Consider the following 18,290-nt stretch of genomic DNA (forward strand, 5'->3'; position numbering starts at 1 on the left):
ATATAACCGGTTCTGACTAGGTTATAGTCACAGGTTAATATTACAAAATATTAATATTACACAATATTATTCACAATGTACTGAATTAGACCATTAAAAGGTTTCTGAAAGTAAATTAAACTTTTTGAGATAAATAATTTAATTCATCACATTTTATGAGAAGAGGACTGAAACAAAGGATAAGAGCTACCAGAGTATTTAGAAGCTTTCTTGGAAAAGGAATGTTAAAAAAAAAAAGTTGTACATTTTTATAAAATTAATTCAACACTGATAGCTATAACATAGGAAGGACTAGAAAATCTGTTTTTTTCAAAGTGACTGTTTCTCCGATTATCTGCTTTAGCTAGAGAGTACAAACATGCTGAGGTTGACTGTGCAAAATATGTTAGTATTTCATATAATCATGCTTTATCTGAGAAAGATTTAATGAAAGAATGTACAAAATATTAAAAGATACACAGGATTCATCTACAAAAAGGCTACCACTGAGTACTACTCAGGATAGTAAAACAAGAATAAAAAATCATAGCCTGTTGACCAGAAAATAATAATTTTAAACCCTTCTGTTAAGTGGTAGATCAGTGAACTGCATTTGCAGATTTCCGAACAGCTAGCATCCACTATGATGATAGTACAAGATGATGATGGCTTAGCCCAGCCCTCAGGATTTTTGTAGTATCCATTTAGGAAATGACTTGTCTCCTTACCCTTGACAGTGGGACAAGGGCCAGGAAAGCTGCAGAGCAGGATAAAAGCAGATTTGGGCTCTTAGCTTCTGGAAGTGTCTCTTTTGATTAAGGTTCTCAATGCAGTTCATTGTTGACTTGTAACACAGACGATGCAATTCAATTCACAGATGAAGACATCTACCTCAGATTCCTGCCCTGCTGACACTTAAATTCTGTGTCTTTGTCTGTGATTTGAATCACTCCCAGATTGTCTACCTTTCAAATACACCACTTAGAAAGTCTATATTGATATCCTTGGGAGTAAGATCTTATGGTAAAGGAACAAGTGTAGTATCATGGGGAAATCTGAAGTGTCCTCAAAGGAATGTATGATTTTGTATCTGGAAAGAAATCTAACCTAGATAAAGACAGATGTATAAATTCAGAGGCAAGACCTGAAGCATAGGTGGAATTTTTGTCTGGACTTGCTTTTGCTTTGGCAACATGGCAAGCCAACTAGAATCACTCCACTGCAGAGAAAAATAGATGTGGTAAATTAGCATCTGGCTTCATATATAAGTTCCACAGAGGAAAGAAGTTAAAACCAAACAAAAAAAACCCCAAACCAAGAAAATGAAGACCCAGAAAAGACCAAACTAGAGACAGAAGGTTAGCAAATTTCCCTTTCATTCTTAAAAGACAGGTGAGTGTCAGAACCATCCTGTCATCCTCTTCCATAATAGAAAACCACTTTCTCCATTCCAGAAGCAAAATGGCTAGGAAGCTTTTAGTGTCTGACAGCTTTAAGGTGGTAAAGAGTCCAGGTGCCTTGGTAATACATGTGAGAGACGAGCAACGAAACAGCTTCTCCAAACAAAACATCTGTCCAAAACATCACAAAAGGAAACTCATGAAATTTTGGAACTCTGATGTTGGAATAACTTATTTTAAACGCAATGTAGTCCTTAATTTTGATGTGGGAAAAATGCTCACTCTGTATTATTTTGATCTATAACTGATGTTAGTGATTCAGTGAGTGATAGCTACTCCCAGTGACTAATTAATTTCAGATTTATGGAATGCTTTTCTTCACAGGAAGAAATCTAGTTGAAATTTTAAAATATTCAGCTAATCATTAATTCAGTGCCATCTGTTCATAATTCAGCTGCAACTGCAATATTTATCATCCTAAGAACAACCTAAGGAAAAAGAAGGTATTTTCAGAGATATATTCATGTATTAAAGAAATTTTAAAAATCCATATTAAATATACCATTAAATGTCCTGTACATGCTTGAGACAAATTACACCAAAACAGCTCTGCCCATCTACAAATGGCACAATTAAACATCTCTAGTATTAGCATAATAAGGAATTTGAAACTCCATACTGTTATGAATGGAAGCAAAATAATTAAAAGGCAAATAAACATAATTATCTTGATAAATAAGCAAAACAAACTAGCTATGTTCTAGTTATGGATATTAACTGGTATTTTCCAATGTGTTATTAAAGTTTCAATGTTATACACTGAAGTTAGTTTTCGAACTGCATATTTTTATAGGACTCAGACAAAGCAGTGCAATAAATAGAAAGTAAACTTCGACATTAGTGTTTTTAAAAACACACAATAATTGTAACATAACAGTGAGATGCAATTCCTAATAGTCTAAAGACATGCAAGAGGAAATTCTAGAAAATAGAAGGTGTTTTATTTATTTTTTAATATTAGTCATCTAATATATATGAACTAGAACTTGTGATCTAAGAGGTTGATCATCTTGCATGGACAAATAATTTTCATGGACAAACAGACAAATGTTTCTGAGCGTGACTATCCACTTGCAAAAATCTCTTTCACATACAGAAACAGGTTAATTTCCCATAGCTGGCTCAGTAAGATAACTGATAGAACTCGGGCTTTTTAGAGATAACTTAGCTGAATAAAGACTAATTCTACAATCAAATTACTTCTCACCAGTATTTTTGATAAATCTCTTTGCTGTTACCTCAACATCTTTAACAGCAGCAGCATGCTGTTGAGTTTCTTCTTTCAAGTGTTCTCTGTAGCTCTGAAGTAAAGGAGAACATCAGAAAGATCTCAATGCTCTTTCTCTTTTTTTTTTTAATTATGTTTTTGTATTTAATGAAGTTAGTAAACAGCTTCTCAATTATTTGCCCTTATTTTGTCCTTCACCTAAACCATCCTTATTAGAATAATATATTCTTACCAATATTAATGAGCTGTCTGAACATCAGGAAAAAAAAAGGGGTAAAAATAAAATCTTAATATCCTGTCAGGGACTTGCTAAATGGCCAGCTGCTGTAGGTAATTTAATAATGCTTAGCACCCAGCAGCAGCCTTGTGAATGTCACAATGCATCCATAGCACCTGTTTGTGCAGTTAAATTAAGTATTAGCAGTTGATAACGTTAAAGACAAAGAATTAGAACCATCTTTTGAAGATGTATGCTGTATCCCTCGAAACCTACTTAAACACCTCAGAACGATGTCTATTTCTTTGACTTTTGGGATGTTCCTCCTACAAAAGGAAATCACTTCTCCTTCCTTGCTCTGAACATTTGGGTAGTAGTTATGCTGTCTATATTGGCCAACAGCATGTGGGTAACAACAGCAGGACAGATGGCAATGGATTAATGTTTAAACACTAACACTTCTGTATCACCATGCAAACCACTAATGACCTCTTCCCACTCAGACGCTACTTCTACAATTAAATCCGACCACTGCTTGTAGTTCCATGTCCTCTGGTATGGTATGGGGAAAAAAAAAATATAATATGTTTTAATATTGAGGATAAAAGATTTGAAAATTGAAACAGAATATCCTTTTTCCTAGTTCTCAGTGCCAATTTTCCAGAAACGGTGGAAACATCCAGACTTGCATTTAAAATACAATGAAGTAAAATGAAAAGCCTATAAAGCAGAAAAGTAAGTGGAGGATGGCTGTACCACTGGCAAAATAGCTGTTGATAATTGAAATTCTACTTCAGCGTATGTCCAGTCTCACTACAGATGCTCTGGAGTCAAAGTTAGCATTGAGATGAAATACTAAGGCACCAAGCTGAGGCTCATACTGAGCGTATCAGCTCCCCCACCACAATCATTGCCTGGAAAACACTGATTTAGTGTTCCCTTTCATCCTTTTCCCATCATCTCTAAAGTGACAGTGGGTATAGAACATTAACTATTGCCCTCTCATGAGAAAAGAGACCTGCGCCTGCTGCTTTCCCGAAGATTATCCGGTGGGAAGCCAGCACGCAGCCAGTCCTCTGTGCTTGGCTATTCCTGCCAGCACCAACTGTCTGCAGCTGGGACCTGAGGCTTCACTTGAAGCCTGGCTTCCAGCAGGCTGCCGGGAGGAAGACCTGTTACTTGTCACTCTTCCTCCCCTCCATGAATTTATTCTGTACCCCTTCAAAAGAATCACAGAATCACAGAATATCTCAAGTTGGAAAGAACCCATAAGGATCATCGAGTCCAACTTCCTACTCCTCACAGGACTACCTAAAACTGAACCATATGACTGAGATCATTGTCCAGATGCTCCTTGAACTCTTACAGGCCTGGTGCTGTGACGACTTCCCTGGGGAACCATGTTCCAGTGACCAACCACTCTCCCAGTGAAGAGCCTTTTCCTAATGTCCAATCTGAACTTCCTCTGATACAGCCTCATACCTTTTCCATGTGTAAAAGAAAAAAATGTCCAATTTTGTAACAGCAGCTCAATGAAAATTAAGATTTATAGTGAATATATACAAGAAAATTGGAGCAGTTGCAGAAGAAAAAAAGAAAGCACACTGCCCAGTAGCTGCATACACCTTGGAGGATTTCTAAAGTCCAAACTTAAGAATGCATATTCTGACTTTGAAAAGGCATCTTTTCCTCCATGTGCTTCTCCTTTCCAAACCAGCTTTAGATTATGGAAGGAAAAACACATTGAGAAACAGGTACTGGACCTCAAAATTCCTTCCAAACATAGATGATGAATAAACTTAGAAAAAGAGAGAGAAAATAACCTGCATGTATTTTGTCTGTGCTACAAATATTATAGACAGAAGTATCAGACTAGTTATAAAAGTACAAAGTATGTTTTTCTTTTTGTCTGTCAGTTACAGACAACAAAAGGTGCTCTCCACGTTAGATCAATACAATTTCAGATATGAACTAACACAAGCTGTACCTTGTATCCGAGGCAGAAATAGTCTTCCTGAGCTCAGACTGAGGGAAAGAAAAAGAAAAGAAGAAAAGTTGGATCAAGACTCAAATGTTGAAAACTTTTAGAGTCTGATGAAGGCAGAAAGAAGAAAAAAATATACTGAATGCAGAAATAAGAGGAAGAGGTCTCAAGACCCCAGCTCCGGAAGTACTGATGTAGTGTTTAAATAATTTAACAAAAAGTTATTATTTTTAGGATTCAAAGACGATTATGTATAACACACTAGTGAGGATGACAAAATTTAAAGCAAGGAATCTTATATCCACAGCATAGACCTTCTTTGCTACTTGTTTAGAACCAACAGTGCACAAGCACTCTCACCCCTGAAATAACCACACAGAAATTGCACAGAATTAAATTATTGTCCTACTGCTGCTTGCATTTGTGTTTATTCATAGGAGAATTTTTAATTCTTGACATATCAACTGACACGATAAGCTCTTGTATTTCAGGAAGAAGGTTTCAGGTTAAATAATGGCCATACCTACCAGAAAGAATTACCACTTGGTCCTAATAAGTGACAGAGAAATAGCTTACTACTCTTTATTATTATAGTACGATTTTCATGTGGCAATTCATAAGGGAGATGTAAGATATATTTTACACCATAGGGTATTTCAATTATTAAACAGCAATGTAGTGTTATGTCTGCACATAACATATAATAAGAGTATCATAAAGATATGAAAGATATTGCTCAAAAATTGAAAATGTACCTAAATGATTAAAAGCAATCTAAAGTACTGTGTAAAGTTTCTCTCTCTTTCAAAAAGATCTTGTTACCAAGCACAAAGTGGATTGCAAATGGTTGATGATACCAAGTATATTTAATAGTTTTATGAGTTAATTATGTAATGGATGCATTAAAAAGTATTATTTTTCAGCCCAGTTAATTCAAGGGCTAGTCACAAGAGCCTAAGTTCACCACTGCTGAATGTCAAATGTACATATGCAGATTAACACAGGGAATGATGCAACTAACGTACAAGTGAAATAGAAGGAAAAACTAGAAAAGAGTTGTTTGCAACTGTTTGTTACTAGTCCATTAACTAATACTGCTTCTTGATATGGAATCAAAACAAACAAGTCAAGAGACTTTCTACTACCGGAAAATGACTTAAATAGAGAATTGCAAGAGAAATATGGATGAATTTCAAATAAATAACATGTTAATTTTTAAAAGGCTACTTTGGCAGACCCATCAAAGTGCTGGCAAAGAGGCTGAAGTTTTGACCAGTTTTCAGAGCTTCACATTTTCCTAATACTGCACTTCAAGATAATTAATTAATGGGAGTAGATTCTCATGATAGCTTAGGCAAAGTCATTAAGAGTATATCTGAATATATTTTATGTGAGCTCCTATTACAAAACCTGTTATAGTGCAGATGGTTTGTAAAAAGACTTTTCCAGGGACTAGACAGACAGAAACAGAGGCAACATCACATTGCACTGTAAATTATGAGAAGGGATGAGACTCAGATTCCAGCTGGACATTTCAACTGTTATGAGCAAGATGGCTCACTTTCTGCCTGCCTCTTGGCTCATTGCACGTGCTTTGCCAGGAGGAGATGTAAAGCCATATGGCCTCTCAGGCACCACTCCATTGTACCTTCTGCAGTGATTCCTGAAGCTGAAAGGTCCTTTAACTCTGCAGTTAAGTACAAGGTAGCTAACCTGTACTTGGAAAGGGCAAGTTATCTCACATTTACCTCCGTTCAAAAGATCTGACAACGGATTTGTACCACAAACTAGCAGATGAGCTGTATTTTCACCTTCTGATAATTTGTTTATATTCCTATACTTGGAGAGAGTGTTTAGCTGGTTACAAAACTTTGGTAAGAAACATTGTACTGTAAAATTTGTATACTCAGAATGTATAATATTTTGCTGTGTAAGTTACGTAAATATTCTCTGAATGAACAAGTGACTGACTTATAACAAGGGAAAACACTAGGCAACAGTAATTTTCAATATAAAATTCCATTTAAGGTGAAAAAACTTCTGAACAAATGTAAGCGATGCAAGTAATTTAGCACAGAAATTAGAAAATCTGTGGTAATTTTTTGGATTAGAAAAGGAAGAGGGAGTGAATTAACTGTAAATTAAAAGCCTTTGCTACAATGAGAAGAGCCTGATTAATGACAAAATGCCCCAAAAGAAGATTTTAAGCTATTACATATTCAGTCTGAAGTTCAATATGAAATACTTCTGTTTGTACATCACTGCAAAAGATGGACTACTAATTCATCTAGATATGGTAGAAGTGAATTGCCTGAATTTCTGATTTCCACACATTAAAGTGGTTTTAAGGACCAAATTTTTTTTTTTTTTCAGTCTGTATTTTAGTTAAGGGATATAAATTCAGAGAACGCTGAGAAATGGATAAATCATTTATTTGACTTTGTTTTTGCAACATGTCTTCTTAACAATATTCATAGTTCTACTGCGCCACAGTGGTTACAGGAGCAATTGCTTTAATATGAAAATTAAACTAGCAGAATGTTTAATATATTTTAGATTTTTGAAATTTCACTGTAGTTTGGGACTGCAGGTAGGCAAACCTCCCTGTAAGGGCAAGGAGAAAGGCTTTATTTTACATGTTCCTGACAATTAAGTTCTGATGCATATTTGCCCAGTTGAAGGGTAGAAGCAGCTAATGAGGGATTGTAAAACAACATCATCCCTTGTCTCCCCAGCGCCCTACTATCGATAATACAAGAAAATACATACAGATAAGAGAGAGAGGAGTTGAGCCCTTTTGTTCCCTTTTCCTACTGTGCGGAAAGGGTATACGTGTATGACTGCTCTGAAACTACCTTCTTCCTGCAACACTTAGGAGAAAAGACCTTACATTTGAGGTTATTATGTATGTAAAAAAGATTAACAAATACAGAGACATTTCTCATCCATTGTTACTTAAGCCTGTTTTTACTTCCATTTCCTTTAATAGGCACTTAGTTCAAGTTCATAATAATCTTAAATAAGTAAATGTCTGACAATAGATATCCAAGATTTAGAGCCACGTGTGCACACATATTAATACAAGTTCTAGCACAAGTAATTCTAAAAGTAAGAATGCTTGAAATGTTGTGTCTTGCTTCAGATCTTCTTTGATGTCTAGACCAAACTACAATAAAATGGACTGAGGTATTTGCAACAGGAACATCATAAGCAACATTTAGGTAATGAGTTACCTTGATCACCTCGGAAGTGAAGAGGTAGCAGGATGTGTTACCTGGTAAGGTATCAGTAGATATAGGCACGGGTGATTGGCATACGTGATCTAGTTAAGAACGATGAAGGGGACTATTTCCACTCCCACAAGGTTACATACCTCTGGTTTTTAATGTCCAATAATTTCTGCACAATACCCCATGTACTCTTGGTGGAACACAGCAAGTAAGCAAGCACATTTTTAAGAAAAAAAAAATCTTAAATACATTACAAAATTTTGTGGTAAGTGCATGGAAAGTTTTGTCAAGTTTGATGAGTTATTTGAATAGCTATATGTTTTAGTACTGTTATCAGCCTTTACCAGTGCTGTAATTGAAAATTATACATCTGCCTGCTATTTTGAAAAGGCAATTGCAAGTGTGATATAAATTTCATTGGTATTCAAATAATTTTTCTCAACTCGCATGGCTGTAGAGATGTCAATAAGTAGAGCTACAGGTTCAGGAGCTCTCTAAAGCTGTGATGTGTACAGCTCTGGACCTCTATGTGATTTATGATTCTGTCTTAAAAAGCCCGAATCTTAGAAAAAATGAAGTGGACATTTATCTGTACGTCATATTCTAAAAAGGTTTCCAATATCCCCAGGGATCTTTATGAATGGAAAAGAGTCAAGCAATAGCAGAAATACCTGTCAGAAGCAATTATTGCAGCAAGGAAAAACAAACAAACCAACCAACCACCTGTCCTGGTTTCAGCTGGGATAGAGTTAATCTTCTTCCTAGTAGCTGATATAGTGCTGTGTTTTGGATTTAGTATGAGAATAATGTTGATAACAGACTGGTGGTTTAGTTGTTGCTAAGTAATGTTTACACTGGTCAAGGACTTTTCAGCTCCCCATGCTCTGCCAGGCGCACAAGAAACTGGGAGGGGGCACAGCCAGGATAGTTGATCCAAACTGGCCAAAGGGCTATTCCATACCATATGCCATCATGCTCAGTATAGAAAATGGGGGGGAGTTGGCCGGGGGGCAGCGATCACTGCTTGGGGACTGGCTGGGCGTTGGTCAGTGGGTGGTGAGCGGTTGCATCACTTGTTTTGGTTTTTCCTGGGTTTTGTTCCTCTTCCTCTCCCTCTCTTGTTATTTTCCTTTTCATTACAATTTATTATAATGATTATTATCTTTATTTTATTTTATTTCAATTATTAGACTGTTCTTATCTCAGCCCATGAATTTTCTTACTTTTGCTTTTCCAATTCTCTCCTCCATCCCACTGGGAGGGGGGAGGGTGAGCGAGCGGCTGCTTGGTGCTTAGTTGCCAACTGAGGCTAAACCACAACACCACCTCATGAATAAATGAGAAAGTTGGCAAAGTAATAGTCAAATATGAAGATGATGTTATGGTAAGTACATATGTGGGCTTCAGTTGTCTCCTTTCAGCCATATTTAATTTTGATCCCTTTATCACTCGTCAGCCTAATGTCCTCCACAAAAACAGGCAGAGGTATATATGATCTGTGCAGACAGCATGGAGACAACATACTTGGTTTGAGGTGAGCAACTGTTGTGCATTTCTAAGATTGGCAGATTATTAGTAGAACTTTTTACATATAGCTTTAAACTATGCAAACATTGACTAAACAGAGAGAAAAGGTTGTGTCAAGGTAATTCAGTAGAATGCATAATGCAAAGGGTATTGCTAAGTAACAGGAGGGGAGAGATGTGATTACTTTTCCTTATCTAGCTTAGATACAAAAATCAATGAATGATCATCTTTACATCTTTATTCTGTAGATATCCTTTATGTCTGTGCTATATCTGCTCTGTTGGTCTTAAATGGCATGTCTAAAAACTGAAGGCTGTTGAGTCCTTTTGGAGATCCAGATACAAACTTTGCAGTTTCCTGACCATGTCTCACAAACAGACCAAAACACAAAACAACATTTCTAGCTCAGTTGGTATAGATCCCAACCGAAAGCATTTCTACACCTGTGACTTTCGCTCCTTCCAGTTTTCAGTGTCAACATAAATACATTGTACTCTAATAACGGATGCACCTTTGGTAAGGTAAGACCTGGAGCCATGACTTGGCTTTACACTATTTAAACATGTAACCACTGAATCATCCAGTATTCTTAGTTACCTTTTTTTTTTTTAATATACTTTTCCTTCACTCCTTCTAGATTAGGATGTGCTCCAAGATGTCTTAATGATGCATTTTACAGAAGTCTTTTGTCTTCTGTAGTCACTCACAGAACTGAGTACCTGTTATCAAGAGTTTCATTGGAGTTCTTCCCTCTCCCTGGGTGACCATATAGTCTTCTTCCTCCCAGCCCTATCCCCATTTCTTTACACTAATCTATCTTCCATTAGAGGTTTAATTAGAAGCTCTTAAGGATGTCTTAGTCTTGCATGGCACAATTCCAAACACCACACAAGAAATTCTTAGTTGTCCTAAAATTTGCCATGACCAATGACAGCAATTTGAACCTCAAAGACAAGAGACCAGCCTATTTATTGCCTTGTAACATCACTTACGTCCTGTGAAATACAGATAAAATGCCAATGATAGCACATGTATAGGAAGTGCATTATCATCCACCTGAATGCACGGGCATTCTTCTTTCTTTTCAGAATGCTCCTGCCATGTATATAAATGTGTATTATTATCATTATTATTATTATTCAGCTTTTTAAAGAAGTTAACAGATAAGAACATTTCAAAGTTGTTAACTAGATAATTTTTTCCCCAAAGCATAATAGTTTACTTTTTCTGTAGTTTAAAGATATTTCTCCTCAATGCTTCCTCCACTGTTTATTTTCATCCCTTTCACTGGGCAGCCACACATACAGCTGCTTCAGCATGCAGCACCAGTGAAGAGACAAAGAGTATTTCTGAAGAAGGCAGGGACTTTCCAGAGCATATTTACAGCTAACAGGAAAAAATATTTCCTGACGGCAGCAAACCTGGTATAGGAAAGTCCCCTCCCCTTCTCTCAGCAGATGTTTCCATGCTTTTACCTACACAAAAATCAAGAATTTTCTTTATCCGCTCTACCTCACACAACAAAAATTTTTGGAAGGGAAGGCAGGAATTGACTTTTAGGTGTCTGTTCATTTCTTTGATTTCCAATAGTAGAATGTTCAGGCTTTTACTGATTATACTGGTAGTTATGAGTACCTATACTAAGTAAGAAATATTAAATAATAAATAAGAAAATAAGGAATATTTTAATATATATTCAATACTGTATGAGAAATTTCTAAAAAATAAAGCAGCAGATATTTATATGAATATAGGAAACAATAAAGACCATATCAGCATTATGAAAAAGAAGAGGAAGATAAAGAATAAGAAATAATGTAAAGACAATATTGCAATATAGCAAACTTCCACTCCCCAGACCCTCTGCACCAGCGGCACACCATGAAGCTTACAGGTCTTCACTCTAATGATGGTAACGTAAGAACACATTTTCTTCAGGCCTTTATGTTTTTAGAATATTAACCTCTAGTGTGATGCCTTTGAGTAGGTCAGTCTCGATACACTCACATATATTTTCAGTGCTGGATTCACTTAGCAGGAATGGTGTCAGCAATCAGAATATCATATCTGTTTCAGCCAGTGTGAATGTTTGCCATGGGCAACTCACCTTTTAGCAATTACTAGCTGAAGTGGAAGGTTTTAATAATACAGCTCCTAGACGAAACAGAACTGCATTCCATAAACACACTGGGCAAGTACAATATGGCTAGAACAGGTGTTAGCTTAATTTTCCTCATCTGTATCTGCTAGCAAGTCTGGTTACCTTTGCACACTCATTTGATGTGGTCATTCAGGGAAATCAGTGCAGATGGTGTGTCACTCTGTATGTACTTGCCAAAAATTTTTTACAACGTGAAGCCACTGCCTCCAGCCAGTATGAAAGCTCTGTGTAGATTATAACTAGAGTTTAACTTAAAACTATTTGTGAGCATATCCTCGGCGCATGAGGAAAAAGAGTGGATAAAACACAGCTTAATCCAGAAGTAAAGTGAGAAAAATGAAAAGACATGGAGTCTAAGAGGTGTGTCCTCAAGTTTATATATACATTAGTATCTTACGTATATATGTTTGTATATTTTTCATCCCATTTCCAGTCAATATACATTGTTTTCTAACAGATCTAGAACATTCCTTTGTACTGATTTTTTTGGCCAATATTCTTAAAAAGCAATGAATATCTTCAGTACTGTCCTAGTACTGAAAATAGAAAAAATATTACTTCATATTTACTAACACAATAAGTATGATTTGTGCTAAAAATGCAGTATAACATGGTAAAATTAATAAAAGCAGGGAAAAATAGATGAAAAGTGGAACAGATAAGTAGAGGATTTTTTATGTCCATTTAATTTGGAACTTTGATTTGTTATATTTTATACTTTGTAAAATATCAGACACCATTTTAATGAATGACTAGCAGTATTATTACTTTCCATTTAAATTTTAGAGTAACTAGGAAAGCATTTGGATTTTTGTTTGTTCTGTTTTTTCATTCTGTTACTCCAACTGTTTTCAGTAGATATGCTGACACAAATACATTGCAAGAGTAATGGGGACAAACCAAATCCCACTGAAGTAATGGAAGACTGACAGAACTTGTAAGAAAATGATGGTTATTTTCTCACTGAAATTGTTGTTGAAACAAGTTTGCTGAGTTTTTTTTTTTAGTTTGTTTTGTTACAGCTGTCTCAAAAATAATCATTTTTCATTAAGCTATGTTTTAACTATTTTGAGGCATATCTACTTTCTCTGCCTTCAGCTAATGCTGAATCATGCTCTTATGATCCACTGTATGCATTGTTTTTTATTTGAGTATGCTGATGAGATTTTTTTCTGACTATTCAGCCATATTTTATCTTCAATGTTAATTAATGAAACCTACTCATAAAGCTAAACTGGTATACATAACAGTCAATAAAGAACACTCACCTACTGTCAGTTGTCCAGTTAACTGTCCCATGTGATTTCTTGCATTCACTGTTACATTTCTGTCAGACTGTAAGACCAGTGGGCTATCCTGGGAAACATGTATGAGACAATAAATGAGAGAACAAAAAATTGAGGTAGAATTAAGCTAGAACTAAATATAAACATGCATGCTGAGAGGGGAGTTGCGTCAAATACAATAGCCTTTTTAATAATTTCATAAAGTATTTTACAAGTCAAATTTTTATATAAAAGAATAACAAGAATACTATTTTAAGCTTAAAACCTTTGTGCATAGAATCCCTGCTTTAGAGACCAGAGTTGAACTTAGTTCATATAAACTGGGCTTTATTTCCTGATAATATTATGAAGTTACAAATTCATAAGGCCTTAACACAAACCTGTTTCGTTAGCCTTCTCCATATATTGCTAACATATACTTTTCTAACTACCTAACCAACACTATACTACATTAATCTATTAATCTGTACAACCTATAGTATTTGGATTGCATTTACTAAAACCTTACAAACAGTGTCATGCATTTCTTCAAAGGTAAAAGGTATCATTATTCTCAAAAAGCAAAGAAAGAGAGCACTGAAAGGTGAGGTCATATAACAGACAACCCTGACCCACCACCAATAGTACCTGACAGGTACCATTAGTGATAAAGGTGACGTAGCACAAAGACAAACACTGTATGATGTTAAGTACAGTCTTAACATTCTTAACAGTCAGTTTGCAGCATGACTACATTGCTATGAGCATCCTACTAGGTTTAAGCTTTTGAGTAATGTTTACATATATAGGCGTAGGCATATATAGACACATATCCTGCGTCCAAAGCCAGCTTAAGGAATCTCAGAAATGAAGACAGAATTGAATTTTGCTTTTTGAAGAACAAGGAGCCAGACCAACTCTTCCAGGGGAAGGACAGATGCATGGGAAAGGGGAAGAGCTTCAACAGAGAGCCAAGAGAAACCCAGCCTAAAAAAAACAGAGCTTACTGATCATGCTCTCATTGGAGGGGGTGAGTGCATGAGGGGAGGGAAAATTGGCTGCTGCTGCTGCTGCAGAGAGGCACTTTCCTCCCCGGAATCACCTGCTACCACACTGTTCTTCCCCTGAAGCTTGCAGTGAGACCATGGGTACATTAATGCTTCTGGCAGCTTGCTAGCACTTACCTATGCTTAGGTAAGTTTATCCAACACCAGTAGACACCTCGCAGAAACAGTTGGGGAAGTGCCTTAGGTAAGAATGACTAAGGGCTAGGAAAATATTTCTGAGAATTATTATATACTCATTTTATTCTTAGATTCTTCCCTGGGCATCCATTATTGGTCATTCCTGGATTGAGCATATTAGGTTAGTTAGACTACTTGTGTGTGTGGTTTTGTGTCACTTAGTATATTGGTTCTTCCTCTTCTTGAATGTTTTTTAAGAAGAGAACAAAAGGAGTTAAGGAGCCATATATAAAGATTTATTTTTACCTGAATGATGTATTAGGTTTGCACTTAAATTTTCTGTACTTTACAATCCTTTCCTTTGAATCCAGGGCTTTCCTCTGCAAGAAACACTCTTCCCAGTTGTTTTCACTGTGATTATTAACTTTAAATGATACTGAGGTCCCTGGGAAGTCTGAAATTATTCTGAGCTAATTTCTAAGAGTTCAGGTGTGCTTCATCTCTCACCGGACCATGCTACGACCTCTGTAACATCCTGCAAATTAGCTCTGCATCACTAAATCTGGCAGATGAAAGTCGCTGTTTAGCTTGTCCATCTTTCTAGATAAAAAGCTATAATTATCAGTGAGACACTGTGTTCAGTGTGACTGGTTTCAGCTAAACATGTGGTGCAATCAAGGGAGCTTCTGGCAACAAAAGCAGCTGCTAAGGACTTTTTCCTCAGCACTTGATTTGATTTCCACTTTTCTTATGGTCCTTTGAAGATCATTAGTCCAGGCAACTGTTGCTCTGGGAAAGAAGGTTGTCCTGATAGACAGCTTCATGTCCAGAGTTTATTTTTAAGGAGCCCTTTTCACTTTTGCTTAGTCAGTATTTGGAGAAGAGTCATCTTGGTTAGAATAATCTCACCCTTACCAAGGGAGGGTACTGCCATGCCTGTTTTTGCCTATTCATTTAAGGGTTTGGTAACTTACACATCCAAACACTGTTCAGAGTCTGATCTGAAGGTTTCTTTCCTTTCATCTTAGGAAAATACTTAACAAGACTCTCAGGCTAAAATCTGCCTCTCAAGTTTCTTGTGCTCAGGCTTTAATGGTAGATGAAGACCTTGGGTATCAAATTCTCAAGTACAGGATAATGAAAGATTAGGTGAGCCAAACCTTCTTTCTTCTCCTTTCCTTGTCTTATATAAAAGATAAAAAGTGGGATGAAGAAGTTAAGAACTTAAGTCTATATTCATAAGTTCCTGGATGTCAAATATAGAGCTGCGAGCTTAAATTCTGGACCAAAGAAAACCCAGTGGCAAAAATCCTATCTATTCAAGCAGTCCAATATTTTGTCTACACTGTTTACCTGCATCTCCGTTTTCCACAGGAAATGCCTAAAGACAGAGCTTCAAAGTATTCAAAGCTAGTCTACTCAAACAAGTTAGCAACTCGGAGAAGACGTAGCTGAAATCAGTGCAATTATAGATCTGTAAGATAAGTATACAGTGAGATGAGTGTCAGTCATATGAATATGAATTAATATATATCTACAGCATTAAAATGTTGGATAATTTTATCTCTGGGTCACCAGATCTGCTACGCTTTTCATGTGAACTTCAGCTTGCAATTTAATAGACTTGATAATCCACAAAATACTTTACATTCAGATGTCAAAAGGGAGTTAGAAATGTGTCATCACACTGTTTTCCTGGAAATTGGAAATTAAAAAAATGTTGATGAATATATAAACACAAAGAATAGAAAAAAATTGGATTATTAAGTGCTCCAATACTGTGGAAATATTTGAAGGTAAAGATTTGTTCTGAAGTCAGACAAGCCTAGGAACATACATAATTACTTTCTTGATATAATTTCCTAGGCTGATGTCACCCAACAGCTGATAAACTATTAAAAAACCCAGCTTTCTATATTAGTAAATAATTTTTGTATATTTACTTAATGAAAAAAGCTTTAGTTTATACCTGACAAAAAACCACACATGAAGAAAGGGGCAAAGATCTATTACTTCTGTTGCTATTATACAGCTGTATATCAGATCTTCCATTTAGAGGTGAACATAAAGAACATATTCCTTTAGATGTAATAAAGTAATGTAGTGCTATAAAATGAGTTCCATGTATTTCTGTAGCTCAGTGTTATGAATAGCAGGAACAGACATGCTCCATATTTAGAACATAATCATATACACGCAGCGTAAAAGTTATAATGAGCAACTCCAAGGAACATCCTTGAAGAAGTTCTTCATCACCTAATATTATTTCTTGACACTGAGTTAATTTGAATGCATGAGAAAAAGAAATATAAAAGCAGGTCTCCCTTGCCCATCCCAAACTTTCTACCCCTGGAAAAGGCCATGCCATACTTGCAGCCCCAGTCCCCTGAGTTCAGAAGCTGTTCTTGCCACCTGAACTTGCGGTATGGGACACTTGAACAGGGAGTTTCCTGAAGCACAGGAAACTTAGACCACTTTTGGATTACCAGTATTATTCAATCTTGAAGACAAGTAGTCCCTAAAATCCAATACTACAATCTGAATGAAATGAAATCTGAATGAAATCTTCCTCCATAAAAAGCACATGCAAAAAAATTGTAACTGGAGAGTTGACCTTTTTCCTCCCCCTTTCTGTCATGGAAATTCAGATCTCGCCCTCCTGTTTCTTCATTTTGCATAGCATACATACAACCACGGCTTCTTTCCCACTCCTTATATTTCTAACTTGAACGGCAAGAGTGTGTGATGAATTAAGCATAGCAGTTAGTGTGCTATATAAATTTGCTCTGAGATTACCTGTATTTGTTAAGCATTTACAGGAATAGTTTCACATATACTGCAAAGCCAGTGAAAAATGTTTAAGTGGAACACGTCATACTGTTCATGTGATGATTTTGTAGGTATTCTTCATGCACACCAATGACAGCTAGTTCCTTAATGGAAAGTCACTTTACTCCAGCTTTACTGTCCATTTACACACAATGAAAAGCTTGCTTTGCAAACGTGAAAAAACAAAAAGAACAAAGAATTTCAGATAGTGAGATTATGTCAGTTTTATTATTTCTGGAAATGATTTCTGAACTCAGTTATCTTAATAGGGAACATTTTTCACCTGTGCAAAATAAAATACTGAATCTCATGTCTTGAAAAGGTCTATGGTTTTTTTTAAGCTAAACCTTTTAAATGAAAATATTTGAGGCAAAAGATTTTATTTGGGGAACACAACTTTCTGTGGTTTTCCCCAATCCTTAATGAATCACATGTATCAGAGTAAGAACTTTTCACCTCAAATATAATTTCTCCTGATTTAAATTCTCTACTGAAGTATAATCCTTTATATCTGATGCATGACACATTGACACAGAAATGTCTTTGATGTTACTAATTCGTTAATAATTGCTTAAAAAAACCCCAGATATAATTTTATGTGAAACGTAGTAGGCTATATATACATCTTCTCATTAAGAGAACACTTGAACTTTCTATTTCTGCACTGCTATGTAAATGTGGTCTTCAGAAAAGAGGTAGTAAATGGTTTGTGATGCCATTTCAAAAATTATACTGTAGATGACAAAAAGCAACATAGTAAGAACATTCTTACAGCTACATAGAGCTTTTAATATTAATAATATGCTAAGAACTAAAGTATTGTAGACGGATGCTCTCAGGGCTGTGAGGGCACCACCAGCCCTTACTGGCCTTGGCCAGCCTCCCTGGGACCTTCCCCACCCCTGGGGGGCCCCATTTCAGTCCAGCCCCATTTGAACCCCTCCTGGCAGGATTGTCCTGCTTGGCTCCCCCCACCCCTTAGGGACCAGTCAGCCCTTGCTGCTCCCTGATAGATATGAGGACCTCAAGAACTAGCTGATGCTCATGGTACTGTATGAGACAACTCCTGGTATAAGACCCAAAATGCTACAACTTCAAGATTTTCAGTAGTGTATTAAAGGCAAACCAGATGAACATGATGTTACTATAGTCACTTCTTATCTGAAACAGGTGTGCAGCTGTGATTCATAAAGGTAAAAATAAAGAAATGAATTTAGGGGATATTT

General features: G+C 36.2%; 1 protein-coding gene across 2 annotated transcripts in view; it reads right to left on the bottom strand.

Moving 5' to 3' along the window:
* The window catches only part of SGCZ (sarcoglycan zeta), a 230,977-nt gene that overhangs the window by 59,218 nt on the left and 153,469 nt on the right, over positions 1-18,290 (bottom strand). For both annotated transcript variants that reach the window (XM_075499215.1, XM_075499214.1), the window contains exon 3: positions 13,055-13,142. In XM_075499215.1, coding sequence (XP_075355330.1) covers positions 13,055-13,142 — 88 coding nt within the window. The remainder of the gene's footprint in view (positions 1-13,054; positions 13,143-18,290) is intronic.

This window comes from Mycteria americana, chromosome 4 (assembly GCF_035582795.1).
Source record: "Mycteria americana isolate JAX WOST 10 ecotype Jacksonville Zoo and Gardens chromosome 4, USCA_MyAme_1.0, whole genome shotgun sequence".
Taxonomy (NCBI): Eukaryota; Metazoa; Chordata; class Aves; order Ciconiiformes; family Ciconiidae; genus Mycteria; species Mycteria americana.